Raw genomic sequence first — 25,387 nt, 5'->3', positions numbered from 1 at the left:
GATTTAGTTTTTTATCTGTTAAGAGGATAGATTTCATGTCATGTTTTCTTTAACCATAATTTTTAAAAAAGATTGGTTTTTACTTTCAGAGCATTAGTTTCTAAAAAGTACTACTAACCTCTCTAATACAAAATAGCAATATTATGGAATAATTATTACCTCCAAAAGTGAAAAGGGTCCTCTACTGTATTTGATTTTCTGCTGAGTAATACGCAAATCCTTAAAGACAACATGGTCAGGAAAAGGATCTAAAAGTTTAATCGTGATATAGAGATTTTCATTATCCTTGTTATCAATCACTAAGTATTTCAACAAGTCCAATACCTAAACATAATTAAAAAAGAAAAAATCAAGAGGAGAAATGGATTAATTATATTTTAAAGTAAAACAACCAAACCCACTGTAATAAATGATAAAAACTCTACTTAGTTCAGATAAAATCACTTCTAAGGCACCCAGCTACTACTGTTTCTGTGCTTTCAAATAATTCAACAAATATGTAAGGCCTTTACTCCAGGATGGACACTGAGGTATACAGTTGTCAATATTACTGAAACATTTTATATAAGTAATACCTCACACATCATCATAGTGGAGTGAACTACATCCTTAGTTTTGACTACCTCTATACTTCAGCATAAGTAAGAGATAGAAATCAGGTTATTCATTAGATCAAAATTACTAGGTGCTCTGTAATTAAATGATTACAAGGATTAATTCACTGAGAATGTTTTCCCCACCATTTTTCAAAGAATATTTCCACTAAAATTACTGATTACACCAAGTAAACATAAACACTCGGCTCCTTCCAACAATACTTTATCAGTGTATTTCAAATATCATTTTGAATATGATTTGGGAAATTACCTGTTCCTGAACCTCCATCTGATCATCCACAAGGGGTATAAGTGTACCAACAATAACATGAAGATGACTTTCTAAAGCATCCTTACAGTAAGTTACTGCTGTGTGGCAAACCCGGCTTAACAGGTCACAACAAAGGGAGAAGCTACGTAATGACACATCCATGAAATGAGAAGGCCTAATATAGGGGAAAAAAAACAGTAAGTTCTAGGACACTACTTTGACATAAACTCATTCAAAAGTCACTTTTATTCAACAGCTCTAATTCTGATGTGGCTTGACATAAAAGTCACTTTCACATCTAAGTCCTTAATAGTTTAAAACCCGAAAAGAGAAGTGACATCAGCAAAATGACAGAGTAGGAAGCTCCAAGCTCCCCTGACAGAAACACTGAAAAACAAGCAAACTGTAAGAGCTTTGTTAGAACTCTGTAAAACAGTCAAAAGTTTACAGCAATCAAGCAATCGCTGATATCAAGAAAAAGGAAACTTAAAAACTAGGAAAGCTTTGCGGTGATTTTACTTGCCCTTGCCCCACGAACCCCCCAGCCTGGCAATAGTCATGAAAACTGCAGTCCCCATTTCCAACGTGGGATCCTGGTCCTTAGTTCTGAAGGGAGCAGAGCATATTTTATTCGCAAATGATTGTGTATGTCTGTTCTAAACCTGTCTGGGAGCTACCTGAAGGACTAATATAAGGTGCTTGGCTCTTGTTTTTCCTAACTTGGGTCTCCTACAGGCTGGAAAAGCTGAGGGCACTGCTTGAAGACATTGTAAGGCGAACCAACAACCCACAGCTGCCTGGGATAACAGACTGCCTAATGCCTAGGATGAAAAGCTAGAGAGAGAGTTTCCTTGTAAAGTTAGAACACTCAAAATCACTCACATTGGGCTTCCCTGGTGGGGCAGTGGTTAAGAATCCGCCTGCCAATGCAGGGGACATGGGTTCGAGCCCTGGTCTGGGAAGATCCCATATGCCACGGAGCAACTAAGCCTGTGCACCACAACTACTGAGCCTGCGCTGTAGAGCCTACGAGTCACAATTACTGAGCCCACGTACCACAACTACTGAAGCCCACGCAACTAGAGCCCGTGCTCCACAAGAGAAGCCACTCCAATGAGAAGCCCGCGCACCGCAACGAAGAGTAGCCCCCACTCACCGCAACTAGAGACAGCCCACGTGCAGCAATGAAGACCCAACACAGCCAAAAATAAATTAAAAAAAAAAAATTCACTCACATTTTCAGGGAATTGATAAAGTCACACACATGCCCAGGGTAAGGTGCTTGCTCAAAAACTACCTAAGAAGACCATAATCTTTCACTTTGGGCTTAACCTTAGGCTCAGTGCAAGCCGAGCTAAATGCTGAAGGAGAGTCTTAACACAGAGCCAATCTGCAAAGACTAGGAAAGGTTTTCTCTCTCTCTTTCTCTCTCTTTGGCTCCTGGTATTCAAGGAGATCTCTGTCAAAATGCTACCTGAACACAAGTTAAGCAACAGTCTTCAGTGACTACAATGGCAAGGAATATGCCCTCTAGAAAAACAGTTGAGTAAATTCATGAAACAAATGTACCCCTACAGCCTTCAACAATTCAAAAAAAAAAAAAAAAAGTCAAACCTTGGGGAAGGGGAAAATCTGATTTCCACAGGTAATATATCATAATAGTAAAATGTCCAGTTTCAACAAAAAAATCACAAGGTATTCAAAGAAATAGGAAAGTATGGACCATTCAAAGGAATAAAATATATTGACTAAAACAGTTCCCAAGGAAGGTCAGACTGGAATTATTGGACAAAGACATTGTCAAACAACTGTCTTAAACATGCTAAAAGAGCTTAAAGACAAATGAAAATGAAGATACAGCATACCAAACTAATGGGATTCAGCAAGGGCAGTGCTGAGAGGAAATTATGTTGCAGTAAACAGCTACATTAAAAAAGAAGAAAGACTTGAAGAACACTACAAACAAGAATTAACACCTCAAACTCTTCCAGAAAAGGGAACAGGAGGGAACACTTCCTAACTCATTTTGTGAGGCCAGCATTTCTGATACAAAAGTAAGATAAAGACACCACAGGAAAATTATAGTCTCTAATACTCTTATGAATATATATATATATATATATATATATATATATATATATATATATATATATATATATATGCAAAACTCCTCAACAAAATACTAGCAAACTGAATCTAACAGCACATTAAAAGGATACACATCAGGGCAGGAGTCAAGATGGCAGTGTGGGAAGACACGGAGTTAGTGTCTCCCTACAACTAAGGTGTCTGCTGGCTGCTGCTGGGGGACTCTGACCCTCAAGGAGACAGGAGGAACCCCAGAGTGAACTGGTAGAACGTAGGGGAACCGAGGTGGGGGAGGAGAAGTGGAGGCCAGACAAGACCGGCGTCCCTGAGGCTGGGGAGATCAGGAGAGGCAGGTGGGAGGGACTCTCCGGGAAGAGCAGGAGAGGAGCAGAGGGCGATCACCTGGCCCACTCGGGCCAGGGGCCTGCTGAGCTCCCAAGCCGGTTCCCCCAACTCCAAAGCCCAACCAGGCCATGTGGGTCCTGGGGGCGTAGGAGGGAGGCCGGGGAGATCAGGAGTGGCAGGTGGGAGGGGCCCTTGGGGAGGAGAGGGAGAGGAGTGGTGGGCAATGGCCTGCTCACTCGGGCACGGGGAGGCTCCTGAGCTCCCAGGCCAGTCCCCTGCCCTACAAGGTCCCCACTTCACACCACTGCCTGGCTGCATTGGTCCTGCGGGCATAGGAGGGAGGCCGGGGAGATCGGGAGACATAGGCGGGAGGGGCCCTCCCAGACCCCAGACCAGAGGAGCAGAAGAGGAGAGGAGGGAGCTTGTCCCACCCACTCAAGCTCAGGAAGCCTGCTGGGCTCCCAGATGAGGTCCCCTGCCCTCTGAGACAAGGGGTGGGGGGCACGCCTGGGGCCCTTCAGTTCCTTGAGCCTAAGCCCCATCCCCCACAGGCCCCAGGGCCTTTTCTAGCCCTGTGGGTCCTGAGCATTGGCCCCGCCCACCACCCAAACCTCCCCCTTGCTTAGGGCCCACTCTCCACAGCCAATGCCTTCCCCCTCCCGCCCTCCGCCTTTTTTTTTTTCTTTTCCCTCCTTCTCTTTTTTTACTATTGTGGTACTGATGTTCCTTCTGGTGGTTGATTCATCTATATTTTTATTTTTACATTCTTTCTAACATATCTGTTAGTTTCCTAGTCTAATTTTATTTTTTACTTTGTTATCGCTCTTTCTTTTTTTTTTCTTGCCACCCCACGCAGCTTGTGGGATCTTGATTGGCGAGCCGAGGGTCGGGCGGAAGCTCCTACGGTGGGGTTCCAAGTCCGAACCACTGTACTAACAGAGAACCTCAGACCCCAGGGAATATTCATTGGAGTGAGGTCTCACAGAGCTCCTCATCTCAACACCAAGACCCAGCTCTACCCAATAGCCTACAAACTCAAGTGTTAGAAGCCTCAGGCCAAACAACCAGTAAAACAGGAACACGGTCCCACTCATAAAAGAAAAAATTAGATGGCAAAAAAATATGTCACAGATGAAGGAACAAGGTAAAAACCTACAAGACCAAATAAATGAAGAGGAAATAGGCAATCTACCTGAAAAAGAATTCAGAGTAGTGATAGTAAAGATGATCCAGAATCTCGAGAATGGAAGCACGGACTGAGAAAATACAAGAAATGATTAACAAAGATCTAGAAGAACTAAAGAACAAACAGAGATGAACAACAGAATAACTGAAATGAAAAATATACTAGAAGGAATCAGTAGCAGAATAATGGAGGCAGAAGAACGAATAAGTGAGCTGGAAGACAAAATGGTGGAAATAACTGCCAAGGAGCAGAAGAAAAAGGAATGAAAAGAATTGAAGACAATCTCAGAGACCTCTGGGACAACAATAAACACACCAACATTCGAATTATAAGGGTCCCAGAAAAAAAGAGAAAAAGAAAGGGTCTGAGAAACTATCTGAAGAGATTATAGTTGAAAACTTCCATAACATGGGAAAGGAAATAGTCACCCAACTCCAGGAAGCACAGACAGTCCCATACAGGATAACCCCTAGGAAAAACACACCAACACATATATTACTCAAACTAACAAAAATTAAGTTCAAAGAAAAAATATTAAAAGCAGCAAGGGAAAAACAAAAAATAACATACCATAAGATTATCAGCTGATTTTTCTGCAGGCCAGAAGGGAGTGGCAAGATGCACTTAAAGTGATGGAAGAGAAAAACCTACAACCAAGATTACTCTACCCAGCAAGGATCTCATTCAGAGTCAATGGAGAAGACAAAAGCTTTTCATACAAGCAAATGCTAAGAGAATTCAGCATCACCAATCCAGTTTTAGAACAAATGCTAAAGAAACTTCTCTAAGTGGGAAACACAGGAGAAGAAAAAGAACCACAAAAACAAACCCAAAACAATTAAGAAAATGGTAATAGGAACATACATATCCTATATAATAACCTTGAATGTAAATGGATTAAAGGCCCCAACCAAAGGACACAGACTGGCTGAATGGATACAAAAACCAGACCCATATATATGCCATCTACAAGAGACCCACTTCAGACCTAGGGACACATACAGACTGAAAGTGAAGGGATGGAAAAATATATTCCATGCAAATGGAAATTAAAAGAAAGCTGGAGTAGCAATACTCATATCACATAAAATAGACTTTAAAATAAAGACTGTTACAAGAGTTAAGGAGGGACACTACATAAGAAGATATAACAATTATAAACGTTTATGCACCCAACATAGCACCTCTATACATAAGGCAAATGTTAACAACCATGAAAGGAGAAATTGTCAGTAACACAATAATAGTAGGGGACTTTAACACCCCACTTACGCCAATGGACAGATCATCCAAACAGAAAATAAATAAGGAAACACAAGCTTTAAATGACACAGTATACCAGACAGATCTACTTGATATTTACAGAACATTCCATCCAAAAGTGGCAGAATACACTTTCTTCTCAAGTGCACACGGAACATCCTCCAGGATACATCACATCTTGGGTCACAAATGAAGCCTCGGAAAATTTGAGAAAATTGAAATCGTATCAGGCATCTTTTCTAACCACAACACTATGAGACTGGAAATCAATTACACGAAAAAAACTGTAAAAAACACAAATACATGGAGGTTAAAAAGTGTGCCACTAAATAACCAAGAGATCATTGAAGAAATCAAAGAAGAAATAAAAAAATACACAGAAACAAACGACAATGAAAACACGACAACCCAAAACCTATGGGACGCAGCAAGAGCACTTCTAAGAGGGAAGTTTATAGCAATTCAATCTCACCTCAAGAAACAAGAAAAATCTCAAACTATCTAACCCTACACTTAAAACAACTAGAGAAAGAAGAACAAACAAAACCCAAAGTTACTAGAAGGAAAGAAATCATAAAGATCAGAGCAGACATAAATGAAATGGAAACGAAAAAAACAATAGCAAAGATCAATAAAACTAAAAGCTGGTTCTTTGAGAAGATAAACAAAATTGATAAACCCTTAGCCAGACTCATCAGGAAAAAAAGGGAGAGGACGCAAATCAATAAAATTAGAAATGAAAAAGGAGAAATCACAACTGACACTGCAGAAATACAAAGGATTGTAAGAGACTACTACCAACAACTGTATGCCAATAAAACGGACAACCGTGAAGAAATGGACAAATTCTTGGAAAGGTACAATTTTCCAAGACTGAACCAGGAAGAATTAGAAAATATAAACAGACCTGTCACGAGTAATGAAATTGAAACCATAATTAAAAATCTTCCAACAAACAAAAGTCCAGGACCAGATGGCTTCAGAGGAAAATTCTATCAAACATTTAGAGAAGAGCTAACACCCATCCTTCTCAAACTCTTCCAAAAAATTGCACAGGGAGAAACACTCCCAAACTCATTCTACGAAGCCACCATCACCCTGATACCAAAACCAGACAAAGATATCACAAAAAAAGAAAATTACAGACCAATACCATTGATGAACATAGATGCAAAAATCCTGAACAAAATACTAGCAAACACAATCCAACAGCACATTAAAAGGATCATACACTATGATCAAGCGGGATTTATCCCAGGGATGCAAGGATTCTTCCATATACACAAATCAATCAATGTGATACACCACATTAACAAATTAAGGAATAAAAACGACGTGATCATCTCAATAGATGCAAAAAAGCTTTTGACATAATTCAACACCATTTATGATAAAAACTCTCCAGAAAATGGGCATAGAGGGAACCTACCTCAACATAATAAAGGCTATATATGACAAACCTACAGCAAGCATCATACTCAATGGTGAAAAACTGAAAGCATTTCCACTAGGATCAGGAACAAGACAAGGATGTCCACTCTCGCCACTCTTATTCAATATAGTTTTGGAAGTCCTAGCCACAGCAATCAGAGAAGAAAAAGAAATAAAAGGAATACAAATTGGAAAAGAAGAAGTAAAACTGTCCCTATTTGCCGATGCCATGATACTATACATAGAAAATCTTAAAGATGCCACCAGAAAACTACTAGAACTAATCAATGAATTTGGTAAGGTTGAAGGATACAAAATTAATGCACAGAAATCTCTGGCATTCTTATACATCAACAACAAAAAATCAGAAAGAGAAATTAAGGAAATGCTCCCATTTACCACTGCAACAAAAAGAATAAAATACATAGGAATAAAACTGCCTAAAGAGGCAAAAGACTTGTACTCAGAAAACTATAAAACACTGATGAAATAAATCAAAGACAACATAAACAGATGGAGAAATATACCATGTTCTTGGACTGGAAGAATCAACATTGTGAAAATGACTATACTACCCAAAGCAATCTACAGATTCAATGCAATCCCTATCAAACTATCAATGGCATTCTTCACAGAATTAGAACAAAAAATCTTACAATTCGTATGGAAACACAAAGGACCCCGAATAGCCAAAGCAATCTTGAGAAAGAAAAACGGAGTTGGAGGAATCAGGCTCGCTGACTTCAAATTATACCACAAAACTATAGTAATTAAGACAGTATGGTATTGGCACAAAAACAGAAATATAGATCAATGGTACAGGACAGAATGCCCAGAGATAAAGCCACGCACATATGGGCACCTAATTTATGACAAAGGAGGCAAGAACATACAATGGAGAAAAGACAGCCTCTTCAATAAGTGGTGTTGGGAAAACTGGAGAGCTACATGTAAAAGAATGAAATTAGAAAACTGCCTAACACCATACACAAAAATAAACTCAAAATGGATTAAAGACTTAAATGTAAGACCAGACACTATAAAACTCTTAGAGGAAAACATAGGAAAAACTCTTTGACATAAACCACAACAAGATCTTTTTTGACCCACCTCCTAGAGTAACAGAAATAAAAACAAAAATAAACAAATGGGACTGAATTAAACTTAAAAGCTTTTGTACAGCAAAGGAAACCATAAACAAGACAAAAAGACAACTCTCAGAATGGGAGAAAATATTTGCAAATGAAACAACAGACAAAGGATTACACTCCAAAATATACAAACAGCTCATGGAGCTCAATATGAAAAAAAAAAAAAATCCAGTTAAAAAATGGATAGAAGACCTAAACAGACATTTCACCAAGGAAGACATACAGATGGCCAAGAGGCACATGAAAAGATGCTCAACATCACTAATTATTAGAGAAATGCAAATCAAAACTACAATGAGGTATCATCTCACGCTGGTCAGAATGGCCATTATCAAAAAAGTTAGAAACAATAAATGCTGGAAAGGGTGTGGTGAAAAGGGAACCCTCCTGCACAGTTGGTGGGAATGTAAATTGATACAGCCACTATGGAAAACAGTATGGAGGTTCCTGAAAAAACTAAAAATAGAACTACCATATGACCCAGCAATCCCACTACTGGGCATATACCCTGAGAAAACCATAATTCAAAATGAGACGTGCACCACAATGTTCACTGCAGCACTATTTAGTAGCCACCAATAGCCAGGACATGGAACCAACCTAAATGTCCATTGACAGATGAATGGATAAAGAAGATGTGGCACACATATACAATGTGTACAAACTCAGCCATAAAAAGAAACAAAATTGAGTTATTTGCAGTGAGGTGGATGGACCTAGAGTCTGTCATACAGAGTGAAGTAAGTCAGAAAGAGAAAAACAAATACTATATGCTAACGCATATATATGGAATCTAAAAAACAAAAAAAATGGTACTCATGACCTAGTTGCAGAGCAGGAGTAAAGAGGTAGACATAGAAAATCGACTTGAGGACATGGGGTGGGAGGGCGAAGCTGGGGCGAAGTGAGAGTAGCACTGACATATATACACTACCAAATGTAAAATAGTTGGCTGGTGGGAAGCAGCAGCATAGCACAGGGAGATCAGCTCAGTGCTTTGCGATGACCTAGAAGGGTGGGATAGGGAGGATGGGAGGGAGGCTCAAGAGGGAGGGGATATGGGGACATGTGTATGCATATGGCTGATTCGCTTTGTTGTGCAACAGAAACTAACATGGGGGCTTCCCTGGTGGCGCAGAGGTTGAGAATCTGCTTGCTAATGCAAGGGACATGGGTTGGAGCCCTGGTCCGGGAAGATCTCACATGCCATGGAGCAACTAAGCCCGTGTTGCCAGAACTACTGAGCCTGCACTCTGGAGCCCGCAAGCCACAACTACTGAAGCCTGCGTGCCTAGAGCCACAGGCTCCACAACAATAGAAGCCACCACAATGAGAAGCCCGCGCACCACAACAAAGAGTAGCTCCTGCTCGCCACAACTAGAGAAAAGCCCACATGCAGCAACAAAGACCCAACACAGCCAGAAATAAAAAAATAAATTTATTTAAAAAAAAGAAAGAAACTAACACAGAATTGTAAAGCAATTATACTCCAAAAAAGATTAAAAAAAAAAAAAAAGGATATACATCATGAGCAAGTGGGATTTATCCCAGGAATGTAAGAGTGGATCAGTATAGGAAAGTCAATCCATGTAATATACCACATGGATAGAATGAAAGAAATTAACACATGACCATCTCAACAAACAGAAAAGGCATTTGACAAAATCTAACACCCTTTCATGAGAAAAACATCAGAATAGACAGAAACTTTCTCATCAAAATAATGGTAACCTATGAAAACCCAAAGCTAACAACATAATGTCAAAAAACTGAAAGCTTTCCCACTAAGATCAGGAATAAGACAAGGATGCCCACTTTCACCACTGATACCCAACATTGTACTGAACTTCCAGCCAGAGCAATTAAAAAAGAAAAAGAAATAAAGGGCATCCAAATCAGAAAGGAAGAAGTAAAACTATATCCAGATGACATGATTCTATATATACAGAAACTCCCAAAAGAATCCACAATAAATCTACCAGAGGTAACAAACAAATTTAGCAAAGTTACAAGTCACAAAATCAACATACAAAATTATTTGTGTTTCTATACAATAGCAGTTGACAATCTAAAATGGAAATTGATTAAAAAACTCCATTTACAATAGCATCTAAAAGAACTAAATACCTGGGAATAAATCTAACCAAGGATGTGAAAGGCCTGTGCACTGAAAACTATATAGCATGGATGAAAGAAATTAAATAAGTTCAACTAAATGGAAAGACATCCTGTGTTCATGGATTGGAAGACAAATTGTTGACATGTTAATACTATCTAAATAGTCACATATTCAATGCAATCTCCATCTAAATTCCAACAGACTTTTTTGCATAAATTCACATGGAATTGCAAGGGACCCCAAACAGCCAAAACAATCTTGAAAAAGAAGAACAAAATTGGAGGACTCCCACTTCCTGGTTTCAAAAGTTACTATAAAGCTATAGTAATCAACAAAGCATGGTACTGGCACAAGTAAAGACCAATGGAATAGGACTGAGAATCCAGAAATAAACCCATACACCAATGGCTAACTGATTTTTGACAAGGATGCCAAGTCCCTTCAAAGGGGAAAGAACATTCTCTTTAACATACTGGAACAATTAGATTTCTACATGCAAAAGAATGACATTGAACCCCTAACTCACACTACATATAAAAATTAAAATGAATAAACAACCTAAATATAAGAGCTAAAAGCATAAAACTCTTAGAATAAACTCTAAGGGTAAACCTTTGTGACCTTAGATTTGACAATGAATTCTTACATATAATACCAAAACCAAAGGAAACAAAAAAAAAACCAAACAAGATAAATCAGACTTTATCAAAATTAAAAAGATCTGCGCATCAAAAGACATTATCAGCCAAGTGAAAATTTTATAGGATGGGAGAAACTACTTTCAAATCATGTATGAATTCAATATCCAGAATATATTTGCAAATCATATATTAAGAGTTCAACACCAAGAATACATAAAGAACTCCTACGGCTCAACAAAAAGACAATCCAATTTAAAAAAATGGGCAAAGGACTTAAATAGACATTTCTCCAAAGAAGATATACAAATGGTCAATAAGCTCATGAAAAGAAGTTCAACATCATTAGTCAGTAGGAAAATGTAAAATCAAAACCCCAATGAGATACCACTTCATACCCATGAAACAACCCAAGTGTTCATCAACAGATGAATGGATAAACAAAATGTGGTATATATATCCAATGGAATATTACTTAGCGATAAAGAAGTATGATGCTGGATGAACCCTGAAGACATGCTAAGTGAAACAAGCCAGACAGAAAAGGAAAAATAAATTATGATTCTACTTATATGAAATATCTGTAACAGGCAAATTCATAGAGACAGGAAGTATATTAGAGGTTATAAGGGGCTTACAGGGAAGTGGTAATGTGGAATTATTGCTTAATGGGTACAGAGGTTCTATTTGAGGTAATGAAAAAGTTTTGGAAACAGTGGCAATGGGAACACGAAACTGTGAACGTAATTAATATCACTGAATTGGACACTTAAAAAATGGTTAAAAATGACAAATTTTATGTTATACCAAAATAATAAAACCTAAAAAAAAAAATTAGTGATGGAAAAAGACTGAGTGACTATACAAACACGTGACTTAAATTAAAATTAAAATTATAAGATATTTTTACAAAGCCAAACAAGAAAAACATGAGAAAACAAAATGGAAATAGGTATCTTCATGTGCTTTGAAGGACTTAAATTTATTTGATGGCAATGTTATCTACTAATAAGAAAACAAATAACAGAAACATCATTAAAGTCAATGGAAAGGAATAGAGATGCTAAAAAGAACATACATCCCAAAATCTATAGTAACTGTTATGTTGTGATTTATAATAAGAAATATATATTTGGTCCCCATTTCTGGCACAGAGTTCCTAAAACTCTTGGAATTTCCTGTGACGAGAACAATAAAGCAGTCTTTTTTTATGTTAATGAGTAAATTTGGGGAAGCACCTAAGAGTGGGGGCTGGTTGCCAGGAGAACCAACCCTGTGATTAGAGCGTTGGAACTTTCGGTCCCACCTCTCTGACCTCTAAGAAGGGCATAGGGAGATGGAAGCTGATTCAATCACCAATGACTGTGATGATTTCATCAGTCATGCCTATTTAATGAGGCTTCCATTAACCCCCAAAAGGATGGGGTTTAGGGAGCTTCTGGGTTGGTGAACACTTGCAGGTATGGGGAGAGTGAAATGCCTGGAGAGGGCATGGGAGCTCCATGCCCCTTCCCCATACCTTGCCCTACGCATCTCTTCCATCTGGCTGTTCCTGAGTTATTTCTTTTTGTAATACACCAGCAATCTAGTGAGTAAACAGGTTTCTTGAGTTCTGTGAGCCACTCTAGCAAATTAATCAAACCCAAGAAAGGGGTCACTGAAATCTATAGCCACTGATAACCTGGGCTTTCAAACAGCGTCTGATGAGGCTGGAAAGGACAATCTTGCAGAACTTGAGCTCTTAACCTGTGGGATCTAACACTATCTATGGGTAGGTATCCGCTGATGTCTGGATAATTCCCTGGATGTGTGCAGGGAACCCCTCTTCACCCCCTACCACACACACTGGAAGTGGTGACCAGAACTGCTATGGTAATATATATATTTATGGCCATCTAAAATTAGAATATTTAAAATGTTGAAGACCCTTAATACTTAAAGATTTCTAGAGTTGGAGAAGTAGTGATGCACTTTGTAAAATATAATAGGTAGATATAATATATATTAAAAAGGCAAAATTCAGAAAACAGTACTCTGGCTTCTACCTTGTAGAAGCATATAAATTTCCAATTAAGATAAAAGGGTAGAAAAACTACTTATATATTGGTCTAAATATATTATTTACCTTTGGTTGATATAGTGAATCAAAGTATAAATAACATCTCGAAGAACAAAGGCCCAAGCTCCTCCTAAGCCACTCTTTATATCGTTCATTAATAAACTAACAAACAGGTGATATATTTTAAGAATTCTATGTTTTTTATAAACATTATTTGTCTCAACTGCTTGCTCACATATGGCTAGAAGAATTTTCTGATAGGAATCCTAGAAAATAAAGATACATTTAGTAAAAACTTGCCTAATCACATATACTAAGCCCATAATACATACATTTTTTATTCAAAATACAGAATTCTAAATTATAGAATTTTGTTGTGGGTTTTGATATCAAATGCAAAATATTACATTAAGAAAATTACTATCTTAAACCTAAAAAACTACTATCAATTTACTTAGTTTTCAGATAGTAAACAATTATATCCTTAAAATATACATTATATATATATATATGTATATATTCCCTGAGCCAACATGACTAAAATGTCATGAAATTCAGCCCTCATACGTGACATATTTCAATTAATACTGACAAGTAAAATACCAAGATATAAACTTGTAAATGAGTGTTTTTCTTAATTTATTCAGATAAATTTTCCATTTGTTTACTTTTTTTTCTCTTTAAGATGTACTTATACAGATTTTTTAACTGAAAAAGAAGGAATTCTCCCTTCAGTTATTATACTAGTAATGTATACTTACAGGGCTTTTGGAAAGAATTTCTAAAATGCTTTTAAGCTTGGTTTTGTGGCAATTGCTGATATAGGCAAATGTCGCTTTAATCACATGTGATGGAAAATGAGGTGGATTAGGAGCAGGATCCAAATCCCTAAGAGTTATAGAAAAAAATACAGCCATCATTTTCAGAAAAAAATTATCAAGAAAAAACATTTTCTTGATAGACAAGTGAAAATCCAAAAAGAAAATTTAGATTACAGTAACCCCAAATTTTAAAATTATTTTCTACTGAAAACTAGACTTTTAATAAAATCACAAATGACATATCACAGTCTGTATACATCAATCAGAATACCTAAATACTTTAACTTTCTAGGACTTAGTCAATTTTAAATAATTTGCTTAAAAAATCGTTTATAAAGTTAATGGCAATTCCACAAATGAGACTTAATATCAATTCACTTCAGTTATGAATTAAAGCTCTATGCTAGTATTATAAACACAATAATATCTTAAGACACAGCAATCAAATACTACATCAAATGAAATTACATATGTAAAAGTATTTTAGTAGATATTATTACTATTTTATACACTTAGCATTGTAGAGCATATAAAAAAAGTTAAGGGCATTTTCAAGTAGCTTACAATCAAGCTGAGAAAATAATTTTAACATTCATATACAACCAAGTGGGTTTCACATCCAAATGAAATTATAGTACAGTAAGATTCCCCTAGCAAAGGAGCGTGATAAAGAAAAGGTGATACAGAAAGCCAAGTCATAGATAAGAAGAGAACAAAGAATAATGTGTCACGAAGAAGAAAATTTCATGAGACAGGAGATGGCAGAATGCTCAAATACTACAAAAAGATTGAGAAGAAAAAGGTCACTGAATTGTGACTAAGGTGGTCAATTAAAAGATCAATTACTGTGGAGAGGCTACAGTAGAGCAGATACTTCAATTCAAAGGTAATTACTTTTAAAGAAACAGAATTTAAAAGCAGAGTACATGCCTAACAACTGAAATGGACATTTGAAGTTGTTAACCAATAAACTTCCCAAGGTTCTGAAATTGCAGCTAATTCTCTAAGTTAAAAATACCCATACCCTGAAAAGTCACAGGGGTCAGTGCTTTGGCTGGCACCAGAAGTTGCTGGTTCATGTAACGTCATTAATAACTCCACCACAATCTCTGGTAAATTACTAATGAATAAATGATCAATCTGCAAGGATACAAAATTAAAATATATTTAAGTTTTCATGTCTGTGATCTTTAAGACAGCTTAAGGGGCTCATGTTATTGCTTCATTTCCAAAGTTATTCAAAGTGACCAAAGATCTAAGATCTGCAAGACATATAGCTAACTCCACTTTTTTCTGTTATGCAGCTGACCTACAGACTGAAGGGAAAATAGGGAAATCATACCAAACAAGACTCTCTTAATCCAACTCTTTCGTTTAATTTTAAAGAATCATTTTAAGATATGGGGATATATGTATATGTATAGCTGATTCACTTTGTTATAAAGCAGAAACTAACACACCATTGTAAAGCAATTATACTCCAATAAAGATGTTAAAAAAATAAAATAAAATAAAAAGAATCATTTTAATGAGTAAGGCTTCAGGTCTAGCCTGAAATTCCTCAACCTAATCATCTTCCTGCCAACCAAATTCCCCATTGATCTATACTGCTCATCAATCTACATTTTACTCTTATTTGAGAACACTATCTCACTTAGAGAACTTTACTAGTAAGAATTCCCAGTGACTGGCAATAATCATCCCTTTGCTCTCTGCATAACTTTCCCCCAGATTTCTACTTGGTTGCTATCCCAAATTCTGAGGCTAGCTGCTACCCACATGCCCTGTCATCAATAGTAGGCTAAATCCTCCTGGACAGGAACGGATTCTTCATCATCCACTTCCTGCCACAGGGAGCCTCACAAAAGGCATAAGTTCTCTAAATATAAAGAATGGGTGTACTACATTACACCTCAGCCGAATGAATGAGAACTGTGAAGTCTTAAAGGTGGATTTGTTAGCTCTCCAAATAAGGAATTACAGTGCTTTAAACCAAAAGGCAAATGGCTGATTTATTATCTTTACTATCTTTACCTCTTCCATACAGACGTTTGGAAACACTTCCTAATATAACAAAACTATTCTGGAATGTGACACTAAAGAAATCTAATGATCCTAGCCTTTCCCTGGGCTCACACATTAGTTGTCATGTCATCATTTCCAAGGTTTAAGCCCTTTTAAAAATCCAGTCCCGGGGCTTCCCTGGTGGCTCTGTGGTTAAGAATCCACCTGCCAATGCAGGGGACACGGGTTCGAGCCCTGGTCCGGGAAGATCCCACATGCCGCGGAGCAACTAAGCCCGTGCGCCACAACTACTGAGGCTGCGCTCTAGAGCCCGCAAGCCACAACTACTGAGCCCGCACGACACAACTACTGAAGCCCGTGTGTCTAGAGCCCGTGCTCCGCAACAAGAGAAGCCACCACAATGAGAAGCCCACACACCACAACGAAGAGTAGCCCCCACTCACCACAACAAGAGAAAGCCTGCGTGCAGCAATGAAGACCCAACGCAGTCAAAAATAAATAAATAAAATAAATAAATTTAAAAAAAAATCTAGCCCCATTTTCAGTATATCTGGAATAAGTAAGGACAAACTGGCCAAATCTGATTAATACCAGAGGAAAAATTAGTGAGTTTCCCTGCACACAGATGACAGCTGACTTCATTAATTTCATGATTTTCTAACAAACCAGATCTGTAATGTTTAGCTAAGGTACATATAAATTATTCAGATATCTAGGTATAGCTAAACAATCTTATAACTGTAAATATTCTAAGCATTCAACAATGGACAGTTTTAGAAGACTCAAAGACTGATAACAGTGGTACCAACACTTATCCACAGAAAAAAGAATCTTAATTGTTTCAGAGAAACCGCATATTAGAGAAAGAAAAAATTAACTTATAATGACAATGCTAAATGAAATTGAGACTAATAAAAATTAGATTTATGCCTTTAACCAAGAAGCTAAGAAATTATTTTTAATTTTTACCTCTCTTCATTCTTGAGACTGGTGTTTTAATCAGGGTTTAATGTAATCACGCTTCCCTTCTAGACTTACTCTGACTCAAAACTGCTATCTTTTGGTTTGAACACATAAAGAAGAATAGTTAAGAGTTAAGAGTAGGCTTGCTCAGAAGTCTAAGCTGGGAGATTGGGTAAAAGGGGCTAGAGGCAGAGTGTCTTTCGTAACGTCCATACCCCCTGGCATGCCAACATTCTGTTCCAACTGCCTTTTGGGGAGGGAGTACCTCTACTCACCATCTGCCTCCAGACTACAGACTTACAACCAGTTCTGACTGGGAATGGCCCACCTAAGCAACTGAGAGTCTTGCTGTTCCACTTCTTGGTTCAACACAGATAACTGGGCAACAAAAAAAGAGTCTCTTGAAGTGTATCCAATTGTAATACTAATGTTGACCAAGCTTGGTTAGTCATCCCTCACATTAAAAAAAAAATTGGAGTGACCAATCCTCTTTTACCTTAAAAAGTTTCCATATGTATTTTAATATAAGTTGCCTCAAATAATTTTAGATATATATATAAATTACTATAAAACAAACAGAAATTGTTAGTTCCTTTTTAACTTTACTTCATCTTTCATCAAATAATGAGTACTCAATATATACTAGATAGTTGGGATACATCTGCAAAAAAGAAGAAAGAAAAAATCCTACCTTCACAGTACTTATAGTGGAGAAGGTTGATAAAAACCAATGAACATATTCATAAGTAAGTTACATCATATGTTAGAAGGTAGTAAATGTCATGGGAAAAACAGGGTATGGGAACCTGGGATTGTACTTTTCCTTGAGAAGTGAAGGGCTTGATGAGATTAAAGAGGAAGTCAAAAAGATTTTCTATACCTTGTTCAGTATTGTTTGAATTTAATAACCAGCTTGCATTCATGTATTGCTGCCAATTAAAACAAAATTTTAAAAGAAAAAGTGGTAAAATTATTCCAAAGTTTCTAAAAAATTTCTGATTAAAAACATTTCATTTAAAAGCTAATCAAAAGGAGAGAACACTGTACAACAATAACAAAAAATTAATGGATTGCCTATGTTAGACAGTGATTATCACATAGTATTAAATTTAATTGCATAAATGATGAATAAATAGCCTTGAAGTTTTAAAGTTACACTTCAGATCAATTAGGGGATAAAAAGTACAGTAGATGTTGAAGTCATACCTGTTTTCCTAATAAGTTTTCATCTTTAAGCATATCATAGACTTTGGTAGCAGTCTTTCTTTGCTGTGCCATCTCACTGTCTCCTGTATCCTCATAAGCAAAGTATGGAAGAATATTTACAATAATCTTTGGAAAGCAGTCTGTCAGAAGACTTTTCCAATCCCCTTGAATCTGGTTAGCAATGGACTTTACCTCATCAAAATGACTTCTAATCACCAGATGTGGAATCAAAACTTTATAACAAGACCTAAAAATGTAAAAATTACAATGTATATTAAAATGTATACATTTTTAATATACATTAAAAATATAATGCTTCAAAGTAAAATTTTATAATATAGTCCTTAAAATAATAAACTGGTTTTGGGAATTCCCTGGCAGTCCAGTGGTTAGGATTCCATGTTTCCACCATGGGTTTGATCCCTGGTCAGGGAACTAAGATCCCTCAAGCTGTGTGGCACGGCCAAAAAAAAAAAAAATAAAAATAAAAAAATAAAATGGTTTAATAAGCATTAGAGCATCACTTTATCTAGATCATTAAGTACCCTTACTCTAATTTTATAAATGGAGAAATGAAGTTAAGTGAATTCTAAATAGTCACACCAAAAAAAAAAAGAGATCACCCTAATAGTGTGATCAAAAACAAGTGAAAATTGAATTTATTTCTTCTGCATAATCAATTTATGCAAAATTATTGTAAAGTGAAAGGTGAAAGCAATTAATAAATTCAAAGAATAAATGTAAATATTATTATTGCGAAAATGAACAAACAATAAGGACCACTAAACAATTACAAATTGCCTTCCCATCATCCCGATACCTAAGCATTATTATTTAGTTGTTTCAAATCTCTCCATTTTCAAAATTTTCTTCTCCAGACTTGGAGTTAGCAAAATAAATACTTGTACATTAAACTTTAAATCAAACAGAAATAATGAATAAATGTGGCCCACAGTCAAGCAACAAATAAGAAAAATAAGGCAGAAATAATCAGTCACTAGTAATTTACCTTTGATTTTTCATAGGGAAGATTATTAAATATTAAAGCTGAAAGAGACCTTAACGATCTCTATATGTAACTCCCTTACTTTAAAGATTAAGAAAGCAAGTCTCAAAGGGTGTTCATGTGGCTTGCCTGAAGTCATGTAGCTGGCTACTGGCACAGCTAGGACCAGATCCTAAGTCCACTTCAATACACTGCCATTAAAAAAACACTGCACGGGCTTCCCTGGTGGCGCAGTGGTTGAGAATCTGCCTGCCAATGCAGGGGACACGGGTTCGAGCCCTGGTCTGGGAAGATCCCACATGCCGCGGAGCAACTAGGCCCGTGAGCCACAACTACTGAGCCTGCGCGTCTGGAGCCTGTGCTCCGCAACAAGAGAGGCCGCGATAGTGAGAGGCCCGCGCACCGCGATGAAGAGTGGCCCCCGCTTGCCGCAACTGGAGAAAGCCCTCGCACAGAAACGAAGACCCAACACAGCCATAAATAAATAAATTAAATTAAAAAAACAAAACAAAACAAAAATGCTGCAACACTCACATTATCATTAATACCTAATTTTAAATTAAATATATTTCACATGTGACAGATATAAACCTACCTGTAGAAATTTTCAATGCTTGTGTAGTTTAATAAAATAAAAGGAAAAGAAGATAAGCTGTATTCAGTATCTTGAAGATTTAGCCATTGCAATACCAGATAATCCAAATGAGAAGCCATGAAGTCTTCTAAATGTCTATATCCAAAAGTTTCAGCAACTTTCTCTAAAACCTATACAAATCAAAAAAGAAGTCAATGTTTTAAGAAAATAATGAAATAATAAATCATTTAAATCCTTAATATTTATTTACAGTATGACTTTAAGCATTCATTTAACTTTTCTATACCTTGATTCACTCATCTATGAGATGGAGATAATAAAGGACCCACTTGAGCAAAACTCAACGAGAAAAATGTATTTAATATAATTACTCAGTGCCTGGTACATAGCAAACCCCTCAATAAATGTTAAATGAATAAAAACAGAAAAATATGTTTCAATTTTCAAGATCTGATTATATTTCATTATAAAGTAAAACAATTCTTCTCAGTCCTAAACCCAAATGAGAAAAATCCAAACACTATATTCCACGTACAATAATAATTAGGTAGTGTAACTGTATAATTTTTTTTTAAAGTAACTTCTTACTTTAACACTGAGAGGTAAAAGTTTAACTATCTAGACTGATTACTTATAGGTTGGCCTACTGTAAAGCTCCACTGGAAACCATGCTAGTTATATCAAGCCATGATCTACCACTGGTTCATCATGTAAAAATCTAGGATGTAAAGGCTTGGAACTTCCCAAACCATTAATGCTGAGGTGTTGGAACAGGGGCAGGAGTAAGCATTCTACAACACTGTGTTGGACCCTGGTCTTCCTAATCATGCAACTTAAAAGCTTTACAGCTCTAAAATTTGACTCCTGGTCCTGCTAGATCCCAATGTCCTGCTCCAGAATCCACTAGGCAAAACATGTACTACTCCTTTTTTCTCTGCTTCCCCCAATAAATACTATTCCAGAGGGCCTGGTCTGCATGATGACAGGTCACTCACTCTTGTTAGTTCAATGACTGCCTTGTGAAATGCTCTTAAACTTAATGTAAAACCTGACACTGTATACAAATAAATACACTATTTTAAAAGTTACTGCTTTCTAATATTCCAAATCTAAAAAATAAAACTGTCTCTAAGTCTTTAATAAATGCCACATTAAAAATCTAGCTTTAACCTTAATTGTTTAAAAGTTACCCAAGGAAGATTATAATAAAAAATATTCATGCACAGGTACCTTTTTAATGAGGTGAGGCTCTAATCCATTCTCTTTCACAGACTTGCATAGGGCGAATAAAGCCTGTTTTTCACATACAGGGCTATAGTATAACACCACAGCTATCATCATCAGTAAAATGGCCTTTCTATTACAAAGCTCATCCACACTTTCAGAGTTTTCAGCTCTGTGGGACTTCGGAAGAATTTTAAAAACAATATGCAATGTTAATATTTAAATATTCCAAATAAACCAACCAGACTAAAACCAGAGTACACCACGACAACATCTAAGCAGCCCGTGAACAGTTTTAAATCCTATAGTGATGGAGCTAAGAAGAGACATTATGAGAAAGGACCACAGTTTCTACAGTGGGAAAGACTGCTTTTGATAAGATCTTATAGAAAGAATTGCCAAACATTTCAATGGGTATAAAGCACTTTAAAGAAAAAAAAAGAGAAAGAAAGAAATTGCAGGAAAGTGAGAGACTAAAAGCTCTTCAACTACCAAGTATTACCTCCTAAGATGTTTACCATTATAACTTAATATATAGCTCTTTATTCTTTAAAAATATTATCATATGTATTACTAAAAAAACCAATAAAGTCATGCAACTAGATAGAATGATATATGCTTCTAGTTTAATAACCAATCATTCTTCCAACAGACATGTACATTTTTTGACTTGCTATACTTGGTAGAAGTTTCTCTTCACATTTGGAAAATACTGCCAGTCACTGATCCTACTGCTATTTTTGGTACAAAAAAAGGTAAGGACCTAATTCCTTTACTAAATGGCAATCACTGACATGTTTGAAAATAGCTATGAGGTTCCCACTAAGTCAACTCCTTTACCTATTCCTTATAAAAGATAGATCTACAGACTCTCTAACATTCAGACTCTCTAACATTCTAGCAATAGTTAAAAATTTAGTTTTACTGGGAACTAAACCCAACATGCTATGCAAGAGGGAGGAGATATGGGGATATATGTATATGTATAGCTGATTCACTTTGTTATGCAGCAGAAACTAACACACCATTGTAAAGCAATTATACTCCAATAAAGATGTTAAAAAAAAATGAATAGAAGATTCAAGTTCTTTCTATAAACTTGTTCATTACAGTCTGCTTCTATTAATGACATCTAAGACAGAATGTGCTTTTTTTTTGATAACAATGTTGATTCGTATTATGCTCTCAAGATGTAAAACTTCTTAGATCTTTCTCCAAATGAATTGCTGTCAGGTCAGTAGTCTCCCTTTTTGCACATGACAGGCTGATTTTAAAATATATGTGTTATTTCTAGTAAATTTTGTATTATTTACACTCATTTTTCCAATCTATTGAAACCTTTTTCTAAATTCACATTCTTTCTTGCAACTTTCCTTTTCAGTTTGGTGCTGTTACGGAATATATAGTCATTTGACTAACTGCTTCACATACTTTTAATAAACAAATCAAGGCATAGATAAATGAATAAATTCTACCACTAAGACAATTTTTGCCATTTTAAGAAAAATATTATTCTACAGAAAAATGTGAAAATCATAAGGTTCATTAAAGAGCACAAAGATAATTTGATCTTCCCAATTAGAACATTTTTTCTCAATCCATTTCTTCCTATTGTCACCTGTTCTGTGAATTAGCTTTTTATCAGATCTTACCAAAAAATAGTTTTTAATTAAAAAATAAGCCATTTATACTCCCATAAAAACTCAGTAAATTCTGTTTTTCCTACAAAAATGTTGCATATAAGTTGAACCAAAAGAAACTGTCATTATTCAACCAATTCTGACCTATAAATAAAGTAATTTCAATAAATTCATATAGCTGTTCTAGTCTAACTTTATATTGTGAACTACTGGATATATACTGTCTTAGGCCAAACTTGGTAAAGTAATACGTGGCATATTTATAGAAAGCATATGATAACAGCAAATAAGCATTACTAAAATTACCACTTCTCTCATTCCTTCCTGAGCTTTCAAGTATGAATTTTCAAACGCTGCTTGCTGAAGCTTCAAAGGAAGTGCTTTCAATAATGTGGAAGGACCTCCTTTTTTCATATGCTGAAATAGTCTTTAAAAAAACAAGCAAAAAGTGAAATATAAACCGTACTTTCAAAAGCATATTTACAGGGCAAAAATAAATCACTCTGTGAGACATACTAACATATTAGATTTTCTTTCAAAAGACCAAGGAAATGTGAGTCTATTTAAAGAGGTTCAAATCTACTGCTTAGTATTAGGGTCTTTACCATATACTCCATTTTCTCCTAGAACTGAAAAGGGTCTCAACAGACCTTTTAGATTATTGCCCAAACCTGAATATCCCTGAACTCTAACTAACCAGAAAAGAAAAATTGTCCTCTGGTCAAATACCAATTAGAAGCAGCCACAGACTCTTACCTCAACCTGCTCTAATATTTAACCACAACTTAAAAGTGGATAGCTTTAATGTCTTGATATCCCATTACAAAAATTTTATGTGATAGAGAAAAGCTGATCAGTGCTTTCTGCATAATGTACAATCATATTTAAGGACAACTCTTTAACCAATTTTGTCCTTTATCCTTTTTTACTAATCAAAACTTATGAAAGTATCAACTTTTTTGGTGTTCCTCTGACTCCTTCAGTTTCTCTAATCTCTCTTAAATAGCCTAATATTAGATATCTAACAAGTAAACAACCAATAAATAAATAAATGCTATGCGCATGCCCCGCATGAATTTATGCATTTTTGAATCTTAAGAGATTTTTTTAATGCCACCACTACCCTGCTTTATTGTATTCAACTTATGATCCTCTATAACCCCAGATCTTTAACTTTAGTATATATTTTCTATCTTTTTTAAGGACTTGAAGTAAGCACACATTCATTAGCAAACCTTACAATGCTCTATGGTTTTTAATAAAAACAGTCCTAAGCCTGAGCAGTTAGACACGATTCTGACTTATAAAAACATTATTGTCAGAAACTAACACACCATTGTAAAGCAATTAAACTCCAATAAAGATGTTAAAAAAAAAAATTATTGTCAGCATATCCAAATTTTGGACACATCTAACACATGTATTTATGTGACTGCTCGGCAAGTTCTTTATAGCATTCTTTAATTATTGGTCACTTACATTTGAACAGTAAAATTACTTAAATGATTTTCAGCTTTGATGTTTTTAAAGCATAATGTAATTTTTTTTCAAATGTTCATTGATTTTACAAATTATTAAACAACTGACACATTCCAAGTATTATTCTAGGTACTAAATATACAGGAAAAGAGACAAAAATCAATGCCCTCTAGGAGCTTATATCCTAGGTAAATGTGTTAAAATACAATTATTTCAACTGGTGATAAATGCTACAGAGAAAAATAAAGCAGAGAGGTGCTTTATTTACAGGAGTGTGAGGTAGGAAAGGCAGAGGTAGGTTTTAATTTAGAGTTTTAAAATCAAGTTGATAACCTGATAAACATGCAGTTGTTAAAAAACTAATATTTGCTTCTTCAGGTACTCAAAACACATCCCTGTGAGAGAAACACTCCAATGCCTAACTCTATGTTCACTTGAATAAATATGATTGTAATTAGCACAATGTAAAATGTGCTAATTTTCATTTTACAAACTCATATAAAATCTCAGTAATATCCAAACATCCTATATCTCTTGTAAGTGGGAGTAGACACACCTCATTCAACTCAACCACTTACTAGCTGTATGGCACTGAGCAAATTACTTTATCTGTCTAAGCCACAGAGTTTTCATTAATAAATTGGAGAAAATAATAGTATCGAAGTGATACAATTGTCAGAATTAAGAGAAAACATAAATGCCAGGCATACAATATATCTCAGTAAACGTTAACTATTTTTAATATCACAACTAGTGAACTATGACTGTCCTACACATTGAATTGCTATCTGCAGCACTCCAGACACTTCATGAATACTTGCCCCATTACCTATTGATTGACTGTGCAGCCAACATGCGAACTTGGTGATGATTATCAGCAAGAAACTGTGGAAATACTTCATTTACAGGAAAGTCTTTTCCCATTACATTCAGAATAGCCCATTTTGAATAAGGATCAGCCTATGGGAAAAGAACAACTGAGGTTAAATGTGAAATACTAAGAGAAAAATCACCCATTAACAAACAGAAACAAAGACTGCTTTAAAAACGTCAATGGAGACCATACTAATAATCGAAGTAGAATAACTCACCTCAAGCAAAGTTTTAAGGCATTTTACTAGTGCCATTCTTACAGAGAATGTGCATTTTCCCTCCTTTGTTAAGTGCCTGAAATAAAGTATGTTTCTTAATATCAAGTAATTATTCCAATAAAAGCACAGTAAAAAAAAAAAAAATCACTGGACATTAAGGTTATTCTAGGCTGCTTCCAAAATTTCTTTC

At 35.9% G+C, this 25,387-nt stretch overlaps 1 protein-coding gene across 3 annotated transcripts in view; it reads right to left on the bottom strand.

Moving 5' to 3' along the window:
• The window catches only part of ATM (ATM serine/threonine kinase), a 139,935-nt gene that overhangs the window by 72,101 nt on the left and 42,447 nt on the right, over positions 1–25,387 (bottom strand). For all 3 annotated transcript variants that reach the window (XM_068556799.1, XM_068556798.1, XM_068556800.1), the window contains 11 exons: positions 25,198–25,273; positions 24,936–25,066; positions 22,934–23,054; positions 20,994–21,167; positions 19,764–19,933; positions 18,163–18,409; positions 14,993–15,108; positions 13,909–14,035; positions 13,214–13,413; positions 868–1,042; positions 160–324 (listed from right to left, as the gene is read on the bottom strand). In XM_068556799.1, coding sequence (XP_068412900.1) covers positions 160–324; positions 868–1,042; positions 13,214–13,413; positions 13,909–14,035; positions 14,993–15,108; positions 18,163–18,409; positions 19,764–19,933; positions 20,994–21,167; positions 22,934–23,054; positions 24,936–25,066; positions 25,198–25,273 — 1,702 coding nt within the window. The remainder of the gene's footprint in view (positions 1–159; positions 325–867; positions 1,043–13,213; positions 13,414–13,908; positions 14,036–14,992; positions 15,109–18,162; positions 18,410–19,763; positions 19,934–20,993; positions 21,168–22,933; positions 23,055–24,935; positions 25,067–25,197; positions 25,274–25,387) is intronic.

This window comes from Eschrichtius robustus, chromosome 11, assembly GCF_028021215.1.
Source record: "Eschrichtius robustus isolate mEscRob2 chromosome 11, mEscRob2.pri, whole genome shotgun sequence".
NCBI classification, from domain to species: domain Eukaryota; kingdom Metazoa; phylum Chordata; class Mammalia; order Artiodactyla; family Eschrichtiidae; genus Eschrichtius; species Eschrichtius robustus.
This window is presented reverse-complemented; position numbering and strand designations above follow the sequence as displayed.